This window comes from Heptranchias perlo, chromosome 12 (assembly GCF_035084215.1).
Source record: "Heptranchias perlo isolate sHepPer1 chromosome 12, sHepPer1.hap1, whole genome shotgun sequence".
Classification (NCBI taxonomy): Eukaryota; Metazoa; Chordata; class Chondrichthyes; order Hexanchiformes; family Hexanchidae; genus Heptranchias; species Heptranchias perlo.
Window position 1 is genome coordinate 14818815 of NC_090336.1, and position 24677 is coordinate 14843491.

Consider the following 24677-nt stretch of genomic DNA (forward strand, 5'->3'; position numbering starts at 1 on the left):
GACAGAAGGAGAGAAAAATAGGTAGCAGGGGTGAAATAAATAATAGTGACAAGCAGTATCACTGGTGAAGCATTTTGATGAACTGACATATTAATCTACATTGACCTGGACCAATCTAGTAGGGTAAAAACTGGTACCCAAAAATACCAATTTCATCTGCACCATTTGATGACGCGCAGGGGAAGGTGGAAGGGAAAAAATGCCAGCTATAAAAGGGAGAGGAGTAGGAAATTACCCCTGCTGACCTGACACAGATCAGTACTTGCAGAGCAGGATGAAGCAAATGCTGCCATTTTACAAGACTGCCACAAACTTCAGAGTCCACAGACTGGCATGGGATTTTCTTTTGAACAGAGTGAAATGAGCTGCCCTATACTTTACATATCAAATTACGAGGAAAATTATGCAGTAGATTATGATTGAGGCCAGCAGACTGACCTATAGTCCAGTGCTTTAGTCAAGCTGCCTATCCTCACGGTTTAGAATTATATTGTTGGAGAAAGCTTGGATTCAATATTAATGGAACTTGAAAATTTCAGTGTATTTCTCTTCCTTCCTTCCCTTTAGATCACCAGCATCGAAGTTCACAATCCACTGGGTTGGCATCTTCTAAACTGCAACTTCATACGCGAAGCACTTAAACTTCTAATAATTCAATGTTTTCCAATGAAGAAGTAAAACAGTCCCGTGCCGTTGCCGGCTGTGACCAACATGTCCTCTGCGCATACAAGAAGCTGGGCCAGATGTACGTCATTAGCACAGGCACCGAGGCAAAGATTGCGCTACAGTTTGCGTACTGAGTAAAGAAATTTGCATCCCTCTAAGAAAATCTTTATATCCTAGTGCCAGCCATCAGTTTTGTGTTAAAATACGCCCCACCCCCACCACCGCTTGCCCGCCCGCCCTACACCCGAAGCTCACAGCCACATTCTTTTCCAGAAGGGCCACCCACTACCATCTTCAAACTTGCTGCCCAAGTTTTTTCCCTCCAAGGCAATCGCTTGCCTGCACTGGGAACATACCCATTCCCACGAGCCTCAGGAGCCACAAGACCATACAAAAAATGCAGGTTGTTATGCGGGAAACTAGAATTCCACTAATAATGAGGATAGAACCTGCTTAAATAATTTTTATTTCTTTTTTTTAAATTTCAAACAGCTGATGATGTCTAAGAGACAACTGTGAACAGAGTGGAAAACATGGTTGCCAATGACCCTCCACATGAAGAATAGATTTTCACTCTGCCATATGAGGAAAACCCTAACCACTTCCTCATGGCCTAAACTGGATCAGCACTCTTCGCACAATTTATTCCCCGAACCTACTCCGGATAGCTTCTCGCTGTTCCTTTTTTAAAAACTGAATCTCCATTCTGATCATTTATCTGCAGCTCAAAAATGGAGCAAGTTGAAGCCTACTTTGCAGCCCAGCTCGTTTAGTATTAAAATGAAGGGTTGCGATGTTGCTCACCTGACTTTCCCATTGCATCCATCGCGTCTTGTCCTCTACCAGCTCCTCCAGACATCTTTGACAGCCCAGCTCCTGAGAGCCGCGCTCGCGGCTGGTCAGGATTTGGATTGCATTTTTGCGGTCAATGCTCTTCATCGCTACGGAGCTCAACCCTCTGTAAACTCACAGCTTCCAGGGGCCTGGACTTCAGATCACCAACTCAAGGTAGAGGCCACAGCTAAGAACAGGCCATAGAGAATACGTTGGACAACAGTCATTAAAATCTAGAACAGAAAAAAAAATACATAAAACAAGCGTTAGATAGAGCTGCAATATACAGGATTGAAGTCAGCTAATTTCCAAGGTTTTGTACTCCTGTATACGAATTGCAGTGTTTGAAAACTTCTAAAACTGCTCATTGCCAATCGAATTAAAAAAGACATTTATGCCAAATGTCACGTTTTGGGGTTTTCATGCTTGATGTTTTGTTGGTTTCCTCAATTGCAGGCCACACCTGTTAGTGTCCTCATGACCTGTGAGCCAGGGTGCACCACTTTTCTGCCACCATCTAGGTAATGGATAGTGAAACCCAGGGATCATAACAGATGATGGTTACTCTGTACACCAGCTACTGGAATGTAACACCAAGTGATTCCCTTCTCTTCAGAAAGCAGACTGAATCTGCACTCTTACCAGGCCAAGACTCAGGTTCTGAATCAACAAATGGTTTTATTTAAAGAAGAAAAATGAATGAACAAACAATACAACAGTGACACATACATTTCTCTATACTGGATACATAAAATAATAGACACCAGTCGCTTTCTCTCTAAAAATATAGACTTAAAACTTGCTGCAGCTTCAATGTGGCCTAATTCTTCTGCTGCAGTGGCATAAAAATCAAAAACACAGAGCTCTTAGGCTGGCAGCTGCGAACCTCAAACACTGACCAACAAAGCTCAATATAAACTGGTGACTGATGACTCCTGTCTACTGAGCTGCCCGTCAAAGAGCACACTGCCTATCAATGATCTGTCTCCCCCTCAAAAGGTCTCAAACGCAGTTGTCAATCAAATGTACTACCCATGGCTGGCCTGATTCTTTGATCGGAGTGGGAGTGGGACTAATTGGATTTCTCTTTCAAAGGGCCGGCACATGCACAATGGGCCGAATGGCCTCCTTCTGTGCTGCATCATTCTATGATTCTATCTGTGCCAAGGTGGTTAGAGATAATCACTGCAGATATGCTTACACACAGAAATACCATCCAAACTCCTCTGACGTTAAAGTGGTCAACAACTGCATCTCTCTAGAGTCAGTCATCTGTATTGAAGTACATAAATATACCAAGTTATTACTTCAAGGGACTTACAAATAAAAACTCTTCAAAGTTGTCTCGGATTACAAAGCGGATACTAAAGCACCTGGTGCTCTTGTCAATTTCAAAGCAAATGAGCACTGAGTTTAGTATCTCCATGAACTGTTAATATAGGTAAATATCACCAGATCACATTCAGGTCCAGTTAATGCAGCATTTGCAGGATCAAAAGTATAAAAGGAAGCCAATTTGTTTTTTGGGTTGCAGATGCAGGTCAGGCAGCAAAAGGCTATAAAGGAAGACCGGTTCAGTCCTGGGACTGTAGGACAGGATGCAGAGTGATTAATCTGTTTAAGTTAAGTAAGGTGATCCACTGAATTGGGGTAGTGTTGCATGTTCATTATTTTGTATTATTATGCAAACATTAGTACCAATTGAACGAGACGATTCTGATCGTACGCGCATTACTGTAGAATAAAGCAGTTTTTGAACCAAATCAAACTTCACCTCATCTAGTGTTAATTTGGTCCGCCTTTGGAGAGATTGAAGTACAAGCGTGAGTGAGTTTCACTGTTACACTCCAGGGTCCCGCTACCAAAGTAAAAATAGGGCAATGCAAGTCAACACCTGTAAAAGTAAGGCAGAGACCACTTCTAGGGGCAAATAACACCTCTAAAACCAAGGTATTTACAGCAGACCTGAACACATAACAAGCACCTTATTACAGCGCTGAAAAAGCTCAAAGTATTTCATACAATGATTTACTTCTTGGATTACAGTGAAGTTATGTTGACAACTCAGCAGTCCCAGCAATGTCCAGCAAGCAACAATGAGATGAGTGGCAAGTTAATGTTCTTGTGGCATTGAGTGAGTGAGAAACATTGGTAGGACACTGGGAGAACTCCCTGCTCTTCTTTGAATAGTGTCATGGGATCTTTCAATATCCACCTGAACAGGTTTAGTACCACATCTGAATGTCAGTCCAGATTCTGAGCCAAATACTGACCTGGGGTTTCAACCCACAACCTTCTAACCCAAAAGCGAGAGTCCTACCAGCTGGAATCAGGCAAGTGGTTCTCAAGTTTCCATTCAACCAGAAAGTTACTTTTCCTCAGGGCTACAGATTTTTTTATTAATTCAATAGATGGGTCATGTGTAAATGACGTAAATATTAAGTACTGAAAAGAAATGTCCTCTTACATCTCAAGGGCGGTATGCTTTAACACTCTTCACAGTACAACAAGAACTTGCATTTATATAGCGCCTTTAACATAGTAAAAGGTCCCAAGGCTCTTCATAGGAGTGCAATCAGACAAAAGAATTGACACCGAGACAAAGAAGGAGAAATTAGGACGGGTGACCAAAAGCTTGGTCAAACAGGTGGGTTTTAAGGAGCGTCTTAAAAGGAGGGGGGGAGAGGCGGAGGTTTTGGGAGGGAATTCCAGAGCTTAAGGCCTGGACAGCTGAAGGCATGGCCGCCAATGGTGGGACAAAGGAAGTTTGGGATATACAAGGAGCCAGAATTGGAGGGATGCAGAGAATTGCCAATATTTTAATTCTATACCAAAACACATTTCCCTATTATGAGATCATATTAAAAGTCTTCACTATGGCATGGACTTCCTGTAAGTGTCACACTTACTTTGCCATGTTCAGATTTACTTACATATTTACCTCTATTGAGGCTTCCCATCACCATTTCCAAGATAAGTGTTGCTGTGGCACTGTCTTCCACAGCATCACCCCCTGGACTTCCTTTGTTTCTTCATGTCTTTCACTCACCCTAAATCCCACTGTTACCTTGGTATTCGCTCACCCGTACCAAATCCCACTTCACTCTGATTTCCTAGCACTAAGCCGCTGAAAGTATTTACTGCGCTTTTTTAAGTGTATTTGTAATACACAAAGTGCAGTAAGCACTTCAATCTACTAAGGGCTGGTTCCAGTTTAATGTTGGGAAACTGGCTTCCACACTGCTTCTGGCATGGGGGGGGGGGGGGGGAAGGAATTAATGTAGGATTGCCCAGATTCTGTGGAATTCCCCTCAGTACTATTACTCTCCAGATTCCCCCCACCAGTAGTATGCTACCCGACTCCCTAATGCTTAGATAACCAGCAACTCAGTCCTTCCACACCACTGTACCCTTTGCTCAGCAACTCCACGCTCCAGAACCACACCCTTCCTGCCAGACTGCAGAATCCCCTACGCACTGGTAGCCATCTCACACTACACCCAGTCTCCAGAGCCTCCTTCATAATACTCAGACCTCCTTTCCCAATATGAGCGAATGCTGGTTCACATCTGCTTCTTTGAGACTCCCAGACACACAGAACCACCCCCCCTACCCAGTACTCCAATATCCCAACAACCAACAGCTTCTCTCAACTCCACTTAAGTTAAGATGCCTGTGAGCCCATATCCCATTACTCTGTTGCACCATCATACAGGTAAAAATTGACTTCAGAGATTTATAACAAGGCACAACATAAATGTATCTTTCCTTACTGGCAATGTGATTCTAGCCACAAAAATAAATCACAAATCACAAGAACCTAACCTGTCTGATGATTCTTAAGTATTAAATTAAATTGCATCAAAGATCATTTATAAATTAAGAAATTATTATTAGTGATGACCACAACGTACTGAATTGCTACCATTTGCCTTTTTTTTAATATAGGAAAGAAATTTAGCATTTGATGGATCACCGGACAAGACTCAGAACTGACCGACTAATTGCGCCATCGTTCTCAAACACCACCCACCTTTCACCACATAATGGCAGCATGCCCCTTCACCACCTTTGCTTATCTGATTGCTGGCTATACCACTGTCAACACTCAATAAGAAAAGCATATAACCAGACAAATCACTGGCAGCTGTATTGATTCCTTTCTTCCACCACTATTTTCATTCCAAAATTGTAGTATTATTAGTTTCAATGTTTGATTGGTCACAGTTATATGGATTGCCCGCCCTGCAAATGTTAAGCAATGATCAGATTAATCAATCAATCAGATGGATACTTCCTGTAAATATATAATAGGCATCAGCGGGTGATAAAATAAATCTGGTGTGATCCGATTAGCCAAGTCAGCAGGAATTAATCAGTGTTAAAAATCTGAATTCACATTTTGCAGCCCATCCTTTGTACCAACATTACTGTTAGATGAATTTCCCCCATTAATGGTAAATGTACAGGTAGTAAAATTCAATTTAAGTCATACTAGTTTGGTATCCAATATTTGTTAAGTCTTGTGTGTTCAGGTCCTAATGTAAGGATTGCTTCTGGATTGATATAAAAATGCATCATTTTACGTTGATGCTTTTCCATCTCCTTAGTTACTGTATGCTTTGAAGGCAGTATATAGCTATTTCCAATCTTCCTACTAATTGTAGGAATGAACAATTTGCATTTATGTAGCACCTTTAATGTAAAAAATATCCCACGGCACTTTATACAGGGGGAAAAAAAAAGGAACAAACATCAGGACATGGTGGTGTGAAGGGGGAAGCAAGGAGGTGACCGAAAGCTTGGTTTTCAGGAGCCCTTTAATAAGGTGGAGAGGGAAAAATAAAGGGTGTAGGAGGGGACTCAAGGCTGTCGGAGGTGGCAATGCTCAAGTGCAGCAAGCAGTGAGGGATTTGAACATTCAGAGGATTTTAAATTCACTGTGGGTAGGACAGGAGGCCCAATGTATGACAGGAAGAATTGATGTGGAGATGCCGGTGATGGACTGGGGTGGACAAATGTAAGGAGTCTTGCAACACCAGGTTATAGTCCAACAGCTTTATTGATGAGCAAGAGTTGAAATTAGTGTAGGACAAGGCACAGGCAGCAGAGTTTTGGACAAATTGGTATTTATGGAATGTGCAGGATGGGAGAAATTGGGTCTTGAATTAATGAAAGAGTAGAGGAGGGTGTTGTTGCCAAGATGGAAGTTAAATGACGAGTTAGGAACTCAGCCCTAAGTTGAGCAGAATACCAAGGTTTTGCATAGCCTAATTCAGTCTAAGTGAGAGGCTGGAGGGGCCAGAATGAATTAATAACAAGGGAGTGGAGTTTGTGTCTTTCTGAATGAGACATTAAACAGAGGGCCCACCTGCCCTCTCAGGTGGACGTAAAAGATCCCACGGCACTATTTCGAAGAAAAGCAGGGGAATTCTCCCAGTGTCCTGGTCAATATTTATCCATCAAGCAACGTTAATTAAAACAGATTATCTAGTCATTTATCTCATTACTGTTTGTAGGAGCTTGCTGTGCCGAAGTTGGCTGCTGCGTTTCCTACATTACAATAGTGGCTACACTTCAAAAGTACTTCATTGGCTGTGAAGCGCTTTGGGACGTCCTGAGGTTGTGAAAGATGCTATATAAATGCAAGTCTGTCTTTCTATGGCGGAGACTGAAAAACACGTCTTCAGTTTCCCGTCTTCAGTAGATGGAAATTTTGGCTCATTCGTGACTTATGTCAGATAGGCACCTTGAAAGCATAGAGGTGGTCGTGGGGTCAAAGGAAGTGATAGAGAGGTAGAGTTGCATGTCATGATATGGAAGCTGACTCCAATCCTGCAGATGATGTCATGAAGGGGCAGCATGTTGATGAGGTGCAGCAAGGGGCTAAGGAGAGCTGATTGTCAGTCACAAAGAACGCAATTTGTGACTTTCATTAGGACCGTCTTGGTGCAGGAGTAGGGAGGGAACTCGACTGAAGGGATTCAAACTGGGAATTGTGGGAGAGATGGGCACGGAACGAGAGGTGACGACACATTCAAGGATCTTGAGAGTGGAAGGGGAGGTTAGAGATGGGGATCATTGGAGAACAGATAGGTTGTGGGTGGGATTTCAGGAGGGGGGGTGAAGATTGTGGTCTTGAAAGGGAGGGATTCTGAAGCCATGAACAATGTCAGCAAGCAAGGGGACCAAGAAAGATAACTGAGTGGTCAGAAGTTGAGTGGGGAGGGGATTGAATCAAGGGAGAAAGAAGCAGGTCCACGGAGAGATGAGTTTGGAGAGGAAGATGAGGAGAAACCACAGTGACAATGAATCAGAAATAGAGTGAAGGACTAAGATTGAGACCACCCATTCAGCTACCTCTGTAGCATCCCCCCACATTCACCTTGCCCACCAAGCCAAACCTCCCCCAAGGCTGCTTCTTGCCCTAACCCTGAACCAACGTCTTTCTCTAGTTTCTCTCCTCATGCCATTTCCAAGCTCATCTTGTCCACGAAACCAACTACTGCTCTCAACCCCATTCCCACTAAACTGCTGACCACCCGACTTCCCTTCCTGGTCCCCATGCCAGGTGACATTGTACATGGTTCCCTCTGCCCACTTACTGTCCCCTTTTTCAAAACCACTGTCTCATCCCACCCTCCTCAAAAAACACAATCCTGACACCTCTGTCCTTCAAACTACTGCCTCATCTTCAACCTCCCTTTCCCCTCCAAAGTTCTTGAACAGGTTGTTGCCTCCCAAATATGTGTCCATCTTTCCTGCAACTCCATGTTTGAATCACTCCATGTAAACTTGCATTTATGTAGCACCTTTCAACTCAGGACACCCCAAAGGGCTATACGGTCAATGATGTACTTTTGAAGAGTAGTCACTGTTTAAAATAGGAAATGCAGCAGCCAATTTTGCACACAGCAAGGTCTCATAAAACAGCAAAGAGATAATGACTAGATAATCTGTTTTAGTGATGTTGGTTGAGGGATAAATATTGGCCAGGGCACTGGAGAGAACTCCCCTACTGTTCTCAAAATAGTGCCATGGGATTTTTTACATCAGTTTAACGCATCATCCGAAAGACGGCACCTACGACAGTGCAGGACGTAGATTTTGTGCTCAAGCCTCAGGAGTGGGGTTTGAACTCTCAACCTTCTGAGGGGAGTGCTACCACTAAGCTACGGCTGACATTAGGTTTCTGCCCCTGCCAAAGCACTGAAACGGCCCTAATCAAAGCAAAAAATGACATCCTCTGCGACTGTGACCTTGGTGCAATATTCCTCCTCATTCTCCTCCACCACTCTGCAGCCTTTGACATGGTCGACCGCACCATCCTTCCGGAACACCCCTCCTCCATTGTCCAGCTCACTGGGACTGCCCTCACTTGGTTTCACTCTTACCTATCCAATCGTAGCCAGAGCATCTCCAGCAATGGCTTCTCTTCTTGCCACTGCACTGTCACAAACTGGAGTACGACAATGAGGCCAAGGTGGCATCCCAACTGCTGTGCTGGCTGAGATGAGATGAGCTAATTCAGATCAGGAATACAACCTTGGATCTTCTGGTCTGTACAGCATAGTGTTACAATGGACAGTACCTTTATTTAGCAGAGGAACCACAACCAGGCCGAAAGTTAAGGAATTCTCCTCCCTCTACTGCCCCTCCCAAAAAAAATTAAGTAAATCCAAAATGAAGTGAATAAAACAGGAGTCAGTGGGAGGGAGGTATTGCTGTTAAACCTAAAAAATGAAAACCTATGATTACTATTGTTAATTTTGGTTTATCCCTTCATGGCAGATGGGCTTAATTTTATTTTCTTGGTGTCATGTGCAACTAAAAACAGTTCTCAAATGTACGTACAAATAAAGGAAGCCGTGTGTCTCGAAATATTTCAGAATTTGTTGCTCCACTACCCTACCCTACCCAGAAGGCCATTAATAACTTTGCTTCCTAACACCAGTCCTGAAGTTATCTTTTATCAATTCATAGCCTTGTTCCTTTGTTTGCAGTTGAGGTTTAATTTAAAATAGTGCTCTGAATTAAATTTTTCTATTCTGCTTGGCATCTTACATAAAATCCCCTCTTGATCACTTCCTTTCAAGGCTGAACAATTCAACTTTTTCTCACCAACCCTCATAACTCTGACTTCTGATCTGGGGAATGGGCTCCATGACCCTCCTCCACATCAACTCCAGGGTTTGGATATTTCTTTGTGTCTCAGTGACCAGAACTGAAGACTGTATTCAAGCTGCAACCTGATCCACAATCTTGGATAACATGAACTGTGCACTACCAATTTGGCAATGTGGCACAATCAATAAAACTAACAATGACTAAACATGATAAATGTTGAGTGCATTTGTCACTCTCAGAACTCCTTCAGCCTCTTCCCCAGCTATTGCCTAAGTGCCTCTCCCATTATCCCTTCCAATGTTTAACACATTACACTGGTCTATACTGAACTTCATGTGACACAGCTCAGCCCTCTTGCAAATGTTATCTAAGTTTTGTGTCTGGTCAATCTCTACTATCCCCCAGTTTAGTATTTGTAAATGTGACTAAATTCTATTAAAATTCTCAATCCAGGTTGTTTGTGCAGATTAGGAACAGTAGAGGATCCAGTAGCAATCTCTGGGGTACTCTACTCAATACATGTCCCCAATGTGATGCCTAAGGCACTCACTTGGTACAGCTCCCCAACCTGATGCACAGGGCACTCCACTTGGTACAGCTCCCAAACCTGACATTGCTCCCCTAATATTTACCCACTGCTTCCTCTCTCTTAACCACTTATCCACATTCAGCTTACATCTTAAGTTTGTGCCGCCGTTAAAGTTGGGCAAATAAATAAAATGTACTAATTTTGCTTATTCACTAATAATTTATTCAGCTGTATAAAACGAATATTTCAAAATACTTGCATCAGGTTTGCCTAGAAACATTCTGCTCAAACCTGGGTCTTTCTCCCTACAACCAATTTAATCATTTATCAATTTTAAAAAACCTAAAATATTTGGTGGCATAACTATTTTTAACTGAAGTACTATTACTCCCCCATCTGTCCTCCCAAAAATGAACCATAAAAATGATTTTCATATAAAACACCACACACACACACACACACACACAGTGTATATGGACATTTAAGAGCCCCTCCAAAGAGTACTCTGTGGACTGTTATTTCAACAATTAGAAATGGATTGTGTACAAAACAATTCACATTGAAGTTATCAGACTTTTAACCTGTGCTGCTGTCTCCATGTAACATCGTACCAGAGAATTAACTATGTTGTGTAGTCAGCATTTTAAATCTGATTAATTGGGGGCGTATTGTACGCACAGATCATGTTTTTTTTTGTTTAAAAGGTTTTTCTTAGATCAAGAGTTCCATGCAACAAGAGCAAGCGCAAAGTGGGAATCCTGTGTTTGGATCAGATATCTTGACTTAATGTACAAATTAAATCCTAACCACAAGCGACGCTTTATCACAACCAAGAAATCTAGTGCCATACAATCATTCCAACACTGAAGCTTTCAATTCCGACGGATCAGATGAAGTAAGGGCCAAAACAGTCAGAATCGGGACCACTGATTGTGATTTCAAAATTATAGGCAAGCATTCGGTAACATAGCTTCATGCCTACCGATAGCACAGGAGCCCATATTAAACAAATGACACTGAAAAGGTTTCAGAAACAAAACAGCATTAACAAATCTATATCAAGACTCAATTTGTACCGAAGTTGAGTACCCTCTCGCAGTCTACTTACGAGCAATGTTTTTTTTGGCTAATTTTGGTGCGATGATTCGGATTTATCCACCACTTAGACAGCAGGGTTAAAAAGAGGTATTTCCAAACTACCAGACCAACAAATTTCAAACTGGTCAAACCAACAAAAATACAGCATTTGTATACTGCCTCATCACGATTCCAATGTCCCTTCCAAAATTACAACAAATGAACTCGAATCCTGTCGTAACAGAAGACATCCCAGAAGATACAAAATTAAGGCAGAAGCTTTGTCAATGTCAAAACTGTGGACATTTCCCACAGAAACAGTCAGACTAAACCACCTGAATCACTTTTCTTCTTCACACGTGTTAAAAAAGCTCATTATACAAAAATAAATTTACAATTGCAAATCTATATGCAAGCCACTCTTCATAAAATGAATGGCACATGCAGCAACACCAGCAGGAATCAACAGCTGATTTGCTGACAGTTATCTGCACAGATGGGCAGAATGTGATCTCCACAAAATATCAAGACACTGCAATCACAAATACAGATTTACTGATTAATAAAATGCAAAATAAAACAACTGTAGACGGCAACACACACAGCAACATTCGTGTATTTCAAACTTCAACCCGCTTTATAATGGGGAGTCACAAAAGTGGGGGAACTGAGTTTCTAAACGTCCCAAAATTAAGACACCACCCGGCCTAAAAAAAACACAACCCACAAAATATCTCCAGTGTGATGATATCCTGAGAACAATGTTCTGTACAGGAAAGGGAGTGTGATTTGGGGCAAGGGGTGGGGGTGTAGGGGGTGAAAATGACATTTAAATCAGGGGAGGTTTTACCGCCTCTTGATAGTTTAGTACACCTGGTTACAGAGAGCACAGGCACAGCACTTCCTACTGCAACCACCCAGCCTGCAGGGGGGGGAGAAAGGGTCTTCACTCTGGCCCGGGGGAGGAAGAGCCTTCACTCCGGCCCAGGGGGAGGAGGGGGGGGGAAGCGGTTTCGCGACCCGTGCACCGCGCGGGGCCACGCGATTAACGTCTCGGGACGTGAACATTTCACGCGCCATCCACGGAGAGCGGCTCATGGCCCACCTTCAGGAGGAAGGAGGGGAGGAGGAGGGAGGAGGGAGGAAGGAGGGGAGGAGGAGGGAGGAAGGAGGGGGAGGAGGGAGGAAGGAGGGGGAGGGAGGGAGGGAGGAAGGAGGGGGAGGGAGGGAGGGAGGAAGGAGGGGGAGGGAGGGAGGGAGGAAGGAGGGGGAGGGAGGGAGGAAGGAGGGGGAGGGAGGGAGGAAGGAGGGGGAGGAGGGAGGGAGGGAGGAGGGAGGGAGGAAGGAGGGGGAGGGAGGGAGGGAGGGAGGAAGGAGGGGGAGGGAGGGGATTGTGAAGCTGAAGGCTCGGGCCTACCGTCCACACAGGGACAAGAGGAGCAGCAGCAGCTCCGGGTTCCCGCTCCGCTCCGCCCCCCACACACACACACACACCTCTGTCCCAGTTTTATTCACGTTGGCCCGCGGCTGGCGGGGCCGTGCTCCGTGGATCGCTCGGTCGGTCGGTCGGTCGGTTCTTTGTTGAGGTGTGTGTTTTATATTTTTTTTGGGGGGGAGGTAGTTCCCTTCCCCTCCCCCCTCCTCTCCTCCTCCTCCTCCTCCTCCTCCGAAGCAGCAGATCCAGAGAAACCAAGCGCGAAGGGGGAGGGGGGGTGGGGGCAGACGGGAGCAATCGAGCGAGGAGCGTCAGACAGCATCACAGAGCCAGGCCGGGGCAATCGAGCCCAGAGTGCCGGCGACGTCATTGAGACAGACCACAGCAACGATCGACGAACAAGCTCACTAGTTCCTGCTCTGCTCAAAAGTCCCAGCACTGGGCATGTCCACCAGCTGATGATTCAATTCTTTATTCACTAACTTCCTTCCTTCAGATAGCACCCCCTCAATGCTTACAACTTCCACTTCTATCACACAGATCAGGAGATGTCCCCCAAGCCCTGGCAACTCAATCCTATTTGTATTCACATCTTTCCCTATGAGCAGGGAGTGTCTGGACAACCAACACTGCCAAAAGAAGATATGGTTGTGTTGTCGTTGACAATTAACAGCCACACTTGCCTAAACAGTGGCTGCACGTCAGAAATACTCCAATACTTGTGAAGCACTTTGGTACAATTTAAGGATGTGATAAAGTGCTGTATAAATGCAAGATTTTTCTTTCGTTGCTGGTTTTACGAGTTTGAATTTTTGTGGACCTACAAAGTGTTCTTTTTAGCAACAAATCCCAAACCTGTTAGTATCAGCAACTTGAGATATATGGAAATAACGGATTTAAACTTTGTACATGGCATCTGACACTCCTGATTTGCATCTACACACCCCACAGAGACAAACTGTTGAACATCTCTGTACTAGATCCTAATCTGCTCCATGTCTTTTGACGTAGCAATAGAAATCTTGTTTCAATTCTTAAAAGACATGTCTCTCAATAGTCCGAACAGAAGTTACTGTCTCCTACCTTTGATGCATTACCCTTAGTCCTTACTCTAATAGATATTTTTGGGCCTACTATCTCCTGATAGCCTTGGCTCAAAGGTAGCACTCACCTCTGAGATAAAACCTCGTGGGTTCAAGCCCTATTGCAGAGACTTGAGCACAAAATCTAGGCTGACATTTCAATGCAGTACTGAGAGAGTACCGCATTGTTGGATGTGCTGTCTTTCAGATAAGACCTGCCAAGTCTCCTCAAGTGGACATAAAAGATCCCATGGCACTATTCGAAGAGGGGCAGAGGATGTCCTATCCAACATTTATTGCTCTACGGACATCAGTAAGACTAATTATCTAGTAATTTATCTCATTGCTGTTGGACCACAAATTGGCAGCCTCTTTTCCTATATTACAAAAGTGACTACAACTCAAAAGTTCTTCATTGGTTGTGAAGTGCTTTGGATCATCATAATGTAGCTATACAATTACAATTATTTTTCTTTCAAATGCAACACCCACACTGCTCCCATAGCTGAAGTAACTTCCAACAAATCTAGTTTCCTCTTTTGTGTCCAACTCTTAATTCCCTATAAAGCCCATATCTATGAAATAATTAAATGTGACTGATGTATCATCAGAATCTCCAACACTTTTCTAGCTTTCTGAAAAGATTCTAAGGAAAAGCTCATCATCCAATAGACTATTCTTCTCTAATTTCTAGGCTCCAACCTTTCCATCGGTTTCTTTCACAACCTTTTTTTGTCTTCATTTCATCGCGTTACAGTAATTGCTCCAGATTTTCCCCTCTCGTTCTCCCAAGCTCCAAATATACAATCTTGCATGCTCCTCCTTCCTGCAACCTGTGTTGAAGTGAAATATTGGCCCGGAATTTCCTGAAAACATGCGCCAAAACAACAACGTAAGTACAGAGTAATGCCGACCTTCGGCACAAAAGATTAAGGACATTCGAGCACGAGTGACTTGCACCAGTTTTTATGCTATGCTTGAGTTTCATCAATCTTCTACACCAATTCCACAAAACCTCCACCAAAACCCTCTACCGCTCATTAACATAGCCCCACCCCCATGCAAAATTGCAGCTCAGGAGAATTTCCTAAATTTACACCATTCTGAGCGGGCTCAAAATTTACATAAAATTTTATGCATAACAAGATCCAGTCATACTTGTGGTGCTTTATTCTGATTTTTATTTTAAGCTATTTTTTTAAAAATCTCCTCACTGAGACCTACAATGTATTTTTTTTTATTCGTTCACGGGATGTGGGCGTCGCTGGCAAGGCCGGCATTTATTGCCCATCCCTAATTGCCCTTGAGAAGGTGGTGGTGAGCCGCCTTCTTGAACCGCTGCAGTCCGTGTGGTGACGGTTCTCCCACAGTGCTGTTAGGAAGGGAGTTCCAGGATTTTGACCCAGCGACAATGAAGGAACGGCGATATATTTCCAAGTCGGGATGGTGTGTGACTTGGAGGGGAACGTGCAGGTGGTGTTGTTCCCATGCGCCTGCTGCCCTTGTCCTTCTAGGTGGTAGAGGTCGTGGGTTTGGGAGATGCTGTTGAAGAAGCCTTGGCGAGTTGCTGCAGTGCATCCTGTGGATGGTGCACACTGCAGCCACAGTGCGCCGGTGGTGAAGGGAGTGAATGTTTAGGGTGGTGGATGGGGTGCCAATCAAGCGGGCTGCTTTATCTTGGATGGTGTCGAGCTTCTTGAGTGTTGTTGGAGCTGCACTCATCCAGGCAAGTGGAGAGTATTCCATCACACTCCTGACTTGTGCCTTGTAGATGGTGGAAAGGCTTTGGGGAGTCAGGAGGTGAGTCACTCGCTGCAGAATACCCAGCCTCTGACCTGCTCTCGTAGCCACAGTATTTATATGGCTGGTCCAGTTAAGTTTCTGGTCAATGGTGACCCCCAGGATGTTGATGGTGGGGGATTCAGCGATGGTAATGCCGTTGAATGTCAAGGGGAGGTGGTTAGACTCTCTCTTGTTGGAGATGGTCATTGCCTGGCACTTATCTGGCGCGAATGTTACTTGCACTTATCAGCCCAAGCCTGGATGTTGTCCAGGTCTTGCTGCATGCGGGCTCGGACTGCTTCATTATCTGAGGGGTTGCGAATGGAACTGAACACTGTGCAGTCATCAGCGAACATCCCCATTTCTGACCTTATGATGGAGGGAAGGTCAGTGATGAAGCAGCTGAAGATGGTTGGGCCCAGGACACTGCCCTGAGGAACTCCTGCAGCAATGCCCTGGGGCTGAGATGCTTGGCCTCCAACAACCACTACCATCTTCCTTTGTGCTAGGTATGACTCCAGCCACTGGAGAGTTTTCCCCCTGATTCCCATTGACTTCAATTTTACTCGGGCTCCTTGGTGCCACACTCGGTCAAATGCTGCCTTGATGTCAAGGGCAGTCACTCTCACCTCACCTCTGGAATTCAGCTCTTTTGTCCATGTTTGGACCAAGGCTGTAATGAGGTCTGGAGCCGAGTGGTCCTGGCGGAACCCAAACTGAGCATCGGTGAGCAGGTTATTGGTGAGTAAGTGCCGCTTGATAGCACTGTCGACGACACCTTCCATCACTTTGCTGATGATTGAGAGTAGACTGATGGGGCGGTAATTGGCCGGATTGGATTTGTCCTGCTTTTTGTGGACAGGACATACCTGGGCAATTTTCCACATTGTCGGGTGGATGCCAGTGTTGTAGCTGTACTGGAACAGCTTGGCTAGAGGCGCAGCTAGTTCTGGAGCACAAGTCTTCAGCACTACAGCTGGGATGTTGTCAGGGCCCATAGCCTTTGCTGTATCCAGTGCACTCAGCCGTTTCTTGATATCACGTGGAGTGAATCGAATTGGCCGAAGACTGGCTTCCGCGATGGTGGGGATATCGGGAGGAGGCTGAGATGGATTATCCACTCGGCACTTCTGGCTGTGTCTATGAATGCATTTTATGACATCAGAATGTTTTGCATTAAAAACTGAAATTTTCCACAATTGCATTGTTAAACATGCTGTGCCTAAAGTCCATAAATGGTGGTTTGACAGTTTCAGACTTTAATTTTCATGCATAAAGAGAAAATTAAAGAACGAATGACACAAGTTTGGTGTTTTCCTCAGGCTCCAAATGATTACGCCAATTTCCACTTGTTTCATGCCGATTTTTACATTCTGGTATATGCTAATGAGATTCTTAGGAAATTTTAGTATAAATTTCACCTTAAAATGCCAGTTACACCATTTCAGGAAATTCTGGGCCATTATTCCCCTCAAATGTGGAACTCCTTACCTCCCTCAGTATTGTTCTCCTACAATCTTCAGGCTTTAAAACCAAAGCTTGGCAGCACTGTTTGCCAACATAAGAGTGACTACAAACGGAGATATCCTGAGGATATACTAATACACTATATAAATGCAAGTTCTTCACCTTTCCTTTATCTTATCTTATTATTCAACTATTTTCAACCATTGCTCTTTATCTGGGTTTCTCATTTTTTAAAACAAAAATCACAAAATCTGTGGGAACTGTCATTTAAATGCCTAGTAAATGAGAAGTACATCATACTGAACTTGTCTGTCTTCAAATTAAAAATGTTATAAATGGAATTAGTTTCACACTTCCTCGCCCCTCTCAATCATCTCTTACTACCCATTTTGTGTTTGTAGAATTGCTGGTTGGACACAGCCTAGGCAGACATTTTGTGTAGAACTTCCCCCCCACCTCCTGAAACATCATAAAACTTCTACCCCAGTGAACAAGGACAGCGCAGACCCAGCCATGAAATCACCAAGGGGGGGGGGGGGGGGGAATGTCATTCGGGGAGCTAACTGAATGCTGTGTAAAAACAGCAAAGTTCCCTGAAGAGGTACCATGACAACTTGTCTCATACACAGAATACCAGATACAAGGTGCTGGAGTTTTGCTTCATTTACCTTTGGGAGGAACTTCCGTGGAGTAAACAGGCCATAACTGAGCAGAATATAACTGCCTGTCAAAGGAACAAGCTTTGGTGTGGCCTAAAAACCTTTCACACATTCCATGGTCTCTTGTGTTCCAGAAGGCAATGGCTCTCCAGACCAGAGCAATGGACACCGAGCACCGGAGGACAGCAATGGCTCTCCAGACCAGAGCAATAGACACCGAGCACCGGAGGACAGCAATGGCTCTCCAGACCAGAGCAATAGACACCGAGCACCGGAGGACAGCAATGGCTCTCCAGACCAGAGCAATGGACACCGAGCACCGGAGGACAGCAATGGCTCTCCAGACCAGAGCAATGGACACCGAGCACCGGAGGACGGCAATGGCTCTCCAGACCAGAGCAATAGACACCGAGCACCGGAGGACGGCAATGGCTCTCCAGACCAGAGCAATGGACACCGAGCACCGGAGGACAGCAATGGCTCTCCAGGCCAGAGCAATAGACACCGAGCACCGGAGGACGTCAATGGCTCTCCAGACCAGAGCAATAGACACCGAGCACCGGAGGATGGCAATGGCTCTACAGACCAGAGCAATAGACACCGAGCACCGGAGGACGTCAATGACTCTCCAGACCAAAGCAATAGACACCGAGCACCGGAGGACAGCAATGGCTCGCCAGACCAGAGCAATTGACACCGAGCACCGGAGAACGGCAATGGCTCTCCAGACCAGAGCAATAAACACCGAGCACCTGAGGACGTCGATGACTCTCCAGACCAGAGCAATTGAGCGCGCAGCATCGACCCACAACTCAATCCACGCCGACAGGTCGACGTCGTCGCGCCTGCGTCAGAGAACCAGGCCAGAGCAATTGATATCGGACTCACCGACGGCATCGCACCACTGCCTGCTGATGGAACTGGGTACCAGGCTCTTTTAAAGCACATCTCACATTTCACATAAAACTTTTTTTCAAAAAAAAAATTCAAGCCCTATGCTTCAGGCCTGTCCTGTCTACACACTGAAAGGGAATCCAGCCTTTATTGTCCATCTTGTGCACTGCCATAAAACTGCAAAAATTGAATCTACTTGTGAGGATGAAAGTGGAAGGAGGGTGAAGCAGATGTTGGGAATCTAATCTGGTTGTGAGTGGAGTGCTTTTCATGCATAGACATAAACATCCTGCCAAGGCCACTTGGTCTGGCTTCTGCAATGAAATGTGGAATCAGGTAGCCCTGAGCCTTCAGTCCTGGGAATCCTCCTTTAGAAGATAGTGGAGAGTGAAATGTGATGGCCTGTATTCTCAACCTCCTTAAGGCATGATTTGGAATAAAACACCTTTATGTTCTTATTGTTACAGTGCCCTACAGAGAACAGAAGATCTGACTCGCTTACTGGCTGTGCGGTAGGTGTACCATCTGGTGTGGTACGGAGCTGCAAAGATCAAGAAGGCCAAAAGTTAACGTACTGAATTAGCTGATCTTAGCTGAGGCAATGCTAAAGGCAACACAATTACCTTAGTAGGATGGAAAATGAACAAACTTGCTTTGATATAACATCTTTCACATCCTCTGACCATCTCAAAGTGCTTCATAGGCCAATAAAGTACTTTTTGAAGTGTAGTCACTGTTGTAACAGAGGTAAACATGGCAACCAATTTGCACACAGTAAGGTCCCACATACTGCAATGAAATAGATGATCTGATAATCTATTTTAGTGATGTTGGTTAAGGGATAACACCAAAAGAACCACTTTCTCTTCTTCAAATAATGCTATGGAATCTTTTACATCCACCTAAGAGAGCCTTGGTTTAATGTCTCACCTGAAAGACAGCACCACTGACAGTGCACAGAAGTATCAGATTACGTATTTAAGTCTCTGGAGTGGGGTTTGAACCAACAGCCTTCTGACTCAGAGGCCAGAGTGCTACCACTGAGCCAAAGCTGACACCTAAGCAGTGTGTTATATTGTATAATGTTCATTTGCCAGTTTGTCGTTTCAGAGTCTGAATCTCGGTTTAGTAAGCGTTTATGTTGTCCACCTTTCAAAACAGCCAGAATTTCCACATCTGATCACAATCCATTAAACTTTGCTGTAAAGTACACATGGAAATTGGCTAAGGGCAGTTAAGAGTTCAGCTGAAAGCCAAATAGCCTGCTGTCACTCACTATCTAGACGTGAAGAATGGCCAGTTGAGCGAGGTACGGCGGGGGGCGGGGGGCGGGGGAGGGGGGTGGTGGTGGTGGTGGAGGGGCGGCTGTCAACATTTGTGGAACTGCAACCAAAGCAAAAATACTGCGGATGCTGGAAATGTGAAAACTCCACAGATGCTGCTTGACCAGCCGAGTGTGACCAGCATTTTCTATTTTTATTGGTGGAACTGTACCCTGACGTGACATATAAACTGGGCAAGAAAAAGAGAGGCAGGTGCTTTTGGCATCAACCAAGCAAGTCTCACCCACCTACGATAAGGGCATAGGAATGTGAGAGTTGAAAAATCAATAAACCGGTAAAGTTCATTTCTTTCAAAGTTACTTAGAACTTGCCATGTAATCGACTTTAACTCCTTTAAATCGAATAACTACAAACTAAACTTCCAAAAACAGAACGATGGTATATATATATATATATATCTGATCACCAGTAACTCCAGTCTGGGCAACTACTGTCCAGCTTCTCCCAGCCAAGCATGTTCTGGGAATTGGGTCATTGCAACTCCCCGCTTTGCCTCTTGGGAAATGTAGTCATTTGATGGCCCGGTGCATGCTGGTAATTGTAGGCTGGAGACGGGGGGGGGGGGGAAACTACTCACTGATTCACATCCGCTCATTCGCCGTACCCGGCCGGGCGAAATAACTCACCGATCCAGTTTGCCGTCAAACAAGGCGCAGCACTGAACTGTATTTATTTATTTATTTATTCATTTATTTGTAAAACTTTATTTCTTTGCTCCCCGTTTCACTTCGAGCGATAATGACGAATGTGCGGGCCTGGGGGCGGGCGGAGCGTGGCGGAGGTAAACAAGAGGCCGCGGCCGCGCCGCTCTGATCGCGGGTTATTATCATCACCATCGTCGGGGCCGAGTGGAGCTTCCCCCGACCGCCCTTCCTTCACACCGAGGCGGGGGGACGGACGGAAAACGGGCAAGTCGCTGTCGACGGGCGAGCGGTGAAGCCGGTTTTACTGTCTCCGCTGGAATGTGAGGGGTGAGTGGCCGCGGGGCCCCGAGGAGGAGGAGGAGAGAGAGAGAGAGAGGGGCCCCGAGGAGGAGGAGAGAGAGAGAGAGCGGGGCCCCGAGGAGGAGGAGGGGGAGAGAGAGAGAGCGGGGCCCCGAGGAGGAGGAGGGGGAGAGAGAGCGGGGCCCCGAGGAGGAGGAGGGGGAGAGAGAGAGAGCGGGGCCCCGAGGAGGGGGAGGAGGAGAGAGAGAGAGCGGGGCCCCGAGGAGGAGGAGAGAGAGAGAGAGCGGGGCCCCGAGGAGGGGGAGGAGGAGAGAGAGAGAGAGAGCGGGGCCCCGAGGAGGGGGAGGAGAGAGAGAGAGAGAGAGCGGGGCCCCGAGGAGGAGGAGAGAGAGAGAGAGAGAGCGGGGCCCCGAGGAGGGGGAGGAGGAGAGAGAGAGAGCGGGGCCCCGAGGAGGGGGAGAGAGAGAGAGAGAGCGGGGCCCCGAGGAGGGGGAGGAGGAGAGAGAGAGAGCGGGGCCCCGAGGAGGGGGAGAGAGAGAGAGAGAGCGGGGCCCCGAGGAGGGGGAGAGAGAGAGAGAGAGCGGGGCCCCGAGGAGGAGGAGAGAGAGAGAGAGCGGGGCCCCGAGGAGGAGGAGAGAGAGAGAGAGAGAGAGAGAGCGGGGCCCCGAGGAGGGGGAGAGAGAGAGAGAGAGCGGGGCCCCGAGGAGGGGGAGAGAGAGAGAGAGAGAGCGGGGCCCCGAGGAGGGAGAGAGAGAGAGCGGGGCCCCGAGGAGGGGGAGAGAGAGAGAGCGGGGCCCCGAGGAGGAGGAGAGAGAGAGAGAGCGGGGCCCCGAGGAGGGGGAGAGAGAGAGAGCGGGGCCCCGAGGAGGAGGAGAGAGAGAGAGAGCGGGGCCCCGAGGAGAGGGGGAGAGAGGGAGAGAGCGGGGCCCCGAGGAGGGGGAGAGAGAGAGAGCGGGGCCCCGAGGAGGGGGAGAGAGAGAGAGCGGGGCCCCGAGGAGGGAGAGAGAGAGAGAGCGGGGCCCCGAGGAGGGGGGGAGAGAGCGGGGCCCCGAGGAGGGGAAGAGAGAGAGAGAGCGGGGCCCCGAGGAGGGAGAGAGAGAGAGAGCGGGGCCCCGAGGAGGGGGAGAGAGAGAGAGCGGGGCCCCGAGGAGGAGGAGAGAGAGAGAGCGGGGCCCCGAGGAGGGGGAGAGAGAGAGAGCGGGGCCCCGAGGAGGGGGAGAGAGAGAGAGCGGGGCCCCGAGGAGGGGGAGAGAGAGAGAGCGGGGCCCCGAGGAGGGGGAGAGAGAGAGAGCGGGGCCCCGAGGAGGGGGAGAGAGAGAGAGCGGGGCCCCGAGGAGGGGGAGAGAGAGAGAGCGGGGCCCCGAGGAGGAGGAGAGAGAGAGAGCGGGGCCCCGAGGAGGAGGAGAGAGAGAGAGCGGGGCCCCGAGGAGGAGGAGGAGAGAGAGAGAGAGAGAGCGGGGCCCCGAGGAGGGGGAGAGAGAGAGAGAGAGAGCGGGGCCCCGAGGAGGAGGAGAGAGAGAGAGCGGGGCCCCGAGGAGGGGGAGAGAGAGAGAGAGCGGGGCCCCGAGGAGGGGGAGAGAGGGAGAGAGAGAGAGCGGGGCCCCGAGGAGGGGGAGAGAGAGAGAGAGAGAGCGGGGCCCCGAGGAGGGGGAGAGAGAGAGAGCGGGGCCCCGAGGAGGAGGAGGAGAGAGAGAGAGAGAGCGGGGCCCCGAGGAGGGGGAGAGAGAGAGAGAGCGGGGCCCCGAGGAGGGGGAGAGAGAGAGAGAGCGGGGCCCCGAGGAGGGGGAGAGAGGGAGAGAGAGAGAGCGGGGCCCCGAGGAGGAGGAGGAGAGAGAGAGCGGGGCCCCGAGGAGGGGGAGAGAGGGAGAGAGAGCAGAGCCCCGAGGAGGGGGAGAGAGAGAGAGAGCGGGGCCCCGAGGAGGGGGAGAGAGGGAGAGAGCGGGGCCCCGAGGAGGAGGAGGAGAGAGAGAGAGAGCAGGGCCCCGAGGAGGGGGAGAGAGAGAGAGAGCGGGGCCCCGAGGAGGGGGAGAGAGAGAGAGAGCGGGGCCCCGAGGAGGGGGAGAGAGAGAGAGAGAGCGGGGCCCCGAGGAGGAGGAGAGAGAGAGAGAGAGCAGGGCCCCGAGGAGGAGGAGGAGGAGAGAGAGAGAGAGCGGGGCCCCGAGGAGGGGGAGAGAGAGAGAGAGAGCAGGGCCCCGAGGAGGGGGAGAGAGAGAGAGAGCGGGGCCCCGAGGAGGGGGAGAGAGAGAGCGGGGCCCCGAGGAGGGGGAGAGAGGGAGAGAGCGGGGCCCCGAGGAGGGGGAGAGAGAGGGAGAGCGGGGCCCCGAGGAGGAGGAGAGAGAGAGCGGGGCCCCGAGGAGGAGGAGGAGAGAGAGAGAGAGCAGGGCCCCGAGGAGGAGGAGGAGAGAGAGAGAGAGCAGGGCCCCGAGGAGGGGGAGAGAGAGAGCGGGGCCCCGAGGAGGAGGAGAGAGAGAGAGAGAGAGCAGGGCCCCGAGGAGGAGGAGGAGAGAGAGAGAGAGCAGGGCCCCGAGGAGGGGGAGAGAGAGAGAGAGCGGGGCCCCGAGGAGGGGGAGAGAGAGAGCGGGGCCCCGAGGAGGGGGAGAGAGGGAGAGAGCGGGGCCCCGAGGAGGGGGAGAGAGAGGGAGAGCGGGGCCCCGAGGAGGAGGAGAGAGAGAGCGGGGCCCCGAGGAGGAGGAGGAGAGAGAGAGAGAGCAGGGCCCCGAGGAGGAGGAGGAGAGAGAGAGAGAGCAGGGCCCCGAGGAGGGGGAGAGAGAGAGAGAGCAGGGCCCCGAGGAGGGGGAGAGAGAGAGAGAGCGGGGCCCCGAGGAGGGGGAGAGAGAGAGCGGGGCCCCGAGGAGGAGGAGAGAGAGAGCGGGGCCCCGAGGAGGAGGAGGAGAGAGAGAGAGAGCAGGGCCCCGAGGAGGGGGAGAGAGAGAGAGAGCGGGGCCCCGAGGAGGGGGAGAGAGAGAGCGGGGCCCCGAGGAGGGGGAGAGAGGGAGAGAGCGGGGCCCCGAGGAGGGGGAGAGAGAGGGAGAGCGGGGCCCCGAGGAGGGGGAGAGAGAGAGAGAGCGGGGCCCCGAGGAGGGGGAGAGAGAGAGAGAGAGAGAGCGGGGCCCCGAGGAGGGGGAGAGAGAGAGAGAGCGGGGCCCCGAGGGGGAGAGAGAGAGAGAGAGAGAGAGAGCGGGGCCCCGAGGGGGTGAGAGAGAGAGAGCGGGGCCCCGAGGAGAGGGGGAGAGAGAGAGAGCGGGGCCCCGAGGAGGGGGAGAGAGAGAGAGCGGGGCCCCGAGGAGGAGGAGAGAGAGAGAGAGAGAGCGGGGCCCCGAGGAGAGGGGGAGAGAGAGCGGGGCCCCGAGGAGGAGGAGGAGAGAGAGAGCGGGGCCCCGAGGAGGAGGAGAGAGAGAGCGGGGCCCCGAGGGGGAGAGAGAGAGAGAGAGAGCGGGGCCCCGAGGAGAGGGGGAGAGAGAGAGAGCGGGGCCCCGAGGAGGGGGAGAGAGAGAGAGCGGGGCCCCGAGGAGGAGGAGAGAGAGAGAGAGAGAGCGGGGCCCCGAGGAGAGGGGGAGAGAGAGGGAGAGCGGGGCCCCGAGGAGGGGGAGAGAGAGGGAGAGCGGGGCCCCGAGGAGGGGGAGAGAGGGAGAGAGCGGGGCCCCGAGGAGGGGGAGAGAGAGGGAGAGCGGGGGCCCCGAGGAGGGGGAGAGAGAGAGAGAGCGGGGCCCCGAGGAGGGGGAGAGAGAGGGAGAGCGGGGCCCCGAGGAGGGGGAGAGAGAGAGAGAGCGGGGCCCCGAGGAGGAGGAGGAGAGAGAGAGAGAGCGGGGCCCCGAGGAGGAGGAGAGAGAGAGAGAGC

The 24677-nt window shown here is 49.0% G+C and overlaps 2 protein-coding genes and 1 long non-coding RNA gene across 10 annotated transcripts in view; 2 read left to right on the forward strand and 1 right to left on the reverse strand.

Annotated features, from left to right (window-relative positions):
- LOC137327837 (uncharacterized) overlaps positions 1-944 on the forward strand; it is an 85688-nt gene extending 84744 nt beyond the window's left edge. For both annotated transcript variants that reach the window (XR_010964557.1, XR_010964556.1), the window contains exon 4: positions 568-944. This is a non-coding gene — a long non-coding RNA (uncharacterized lncRNA). The remainder of the gene's footprint in view (positions 1-567) is intronic.
- LOC137327835 (activating molecule in BECN1-regulated autophagy protein 1-like) overlaps positions 1-17822 on the reverse strand; it is a 400989-nt gene extending 383167 nt beyond the window's left edge. For 2 of the 4 annotated variants that reach the window (XM_067993682.1, XM_067993679.1), the window contains exons 1-2: positions 12728-12924; positions 1471-1733 (exon numbers count right to left, since the gene is read on the reverse strand). In XM_067993682.1, coding sequence (XP_067849783.1) covers positions 1471-1605 — 135 coding nt within the window. In that variant the 5' untranslated portion in view covers positions 1606-1733; positions 12728-12924. Of the gene's footprint in view, positions 1-1470; positions 1734-12727; positions 12930-17667 lie in introns of those variants that run through there. The other 2 variants (XM_067993681.1, XM_067993683.1) reach the window with 2 other exon arrangements.
- A 1221-nt stretch (positions 17823-19043) lies between these two features.
- atg13 (ATG13 autophagy related 13 homolog (S. cerevisiae)) overlaps positions 19044-24677 on the forward strand; it is a 90119-nt gene continuing 84485 nt past the window's right edge. For 2 of the 4 annotated variants that reach the window (XM_067993684.1, XM_067993688.1), the window contains exon 1: positions 19044-19064. The gene's annotated coding sequence lies outside the window, so the exon portion shown is untranslated. Of the gene's footprint in view, positions 19065-20647; positions 20867-24677 lie in introns of those variants that run through there. The other 2 variants (XM_067993685.1, XM_067993686.1) reach the window with 2 other exon arrangements.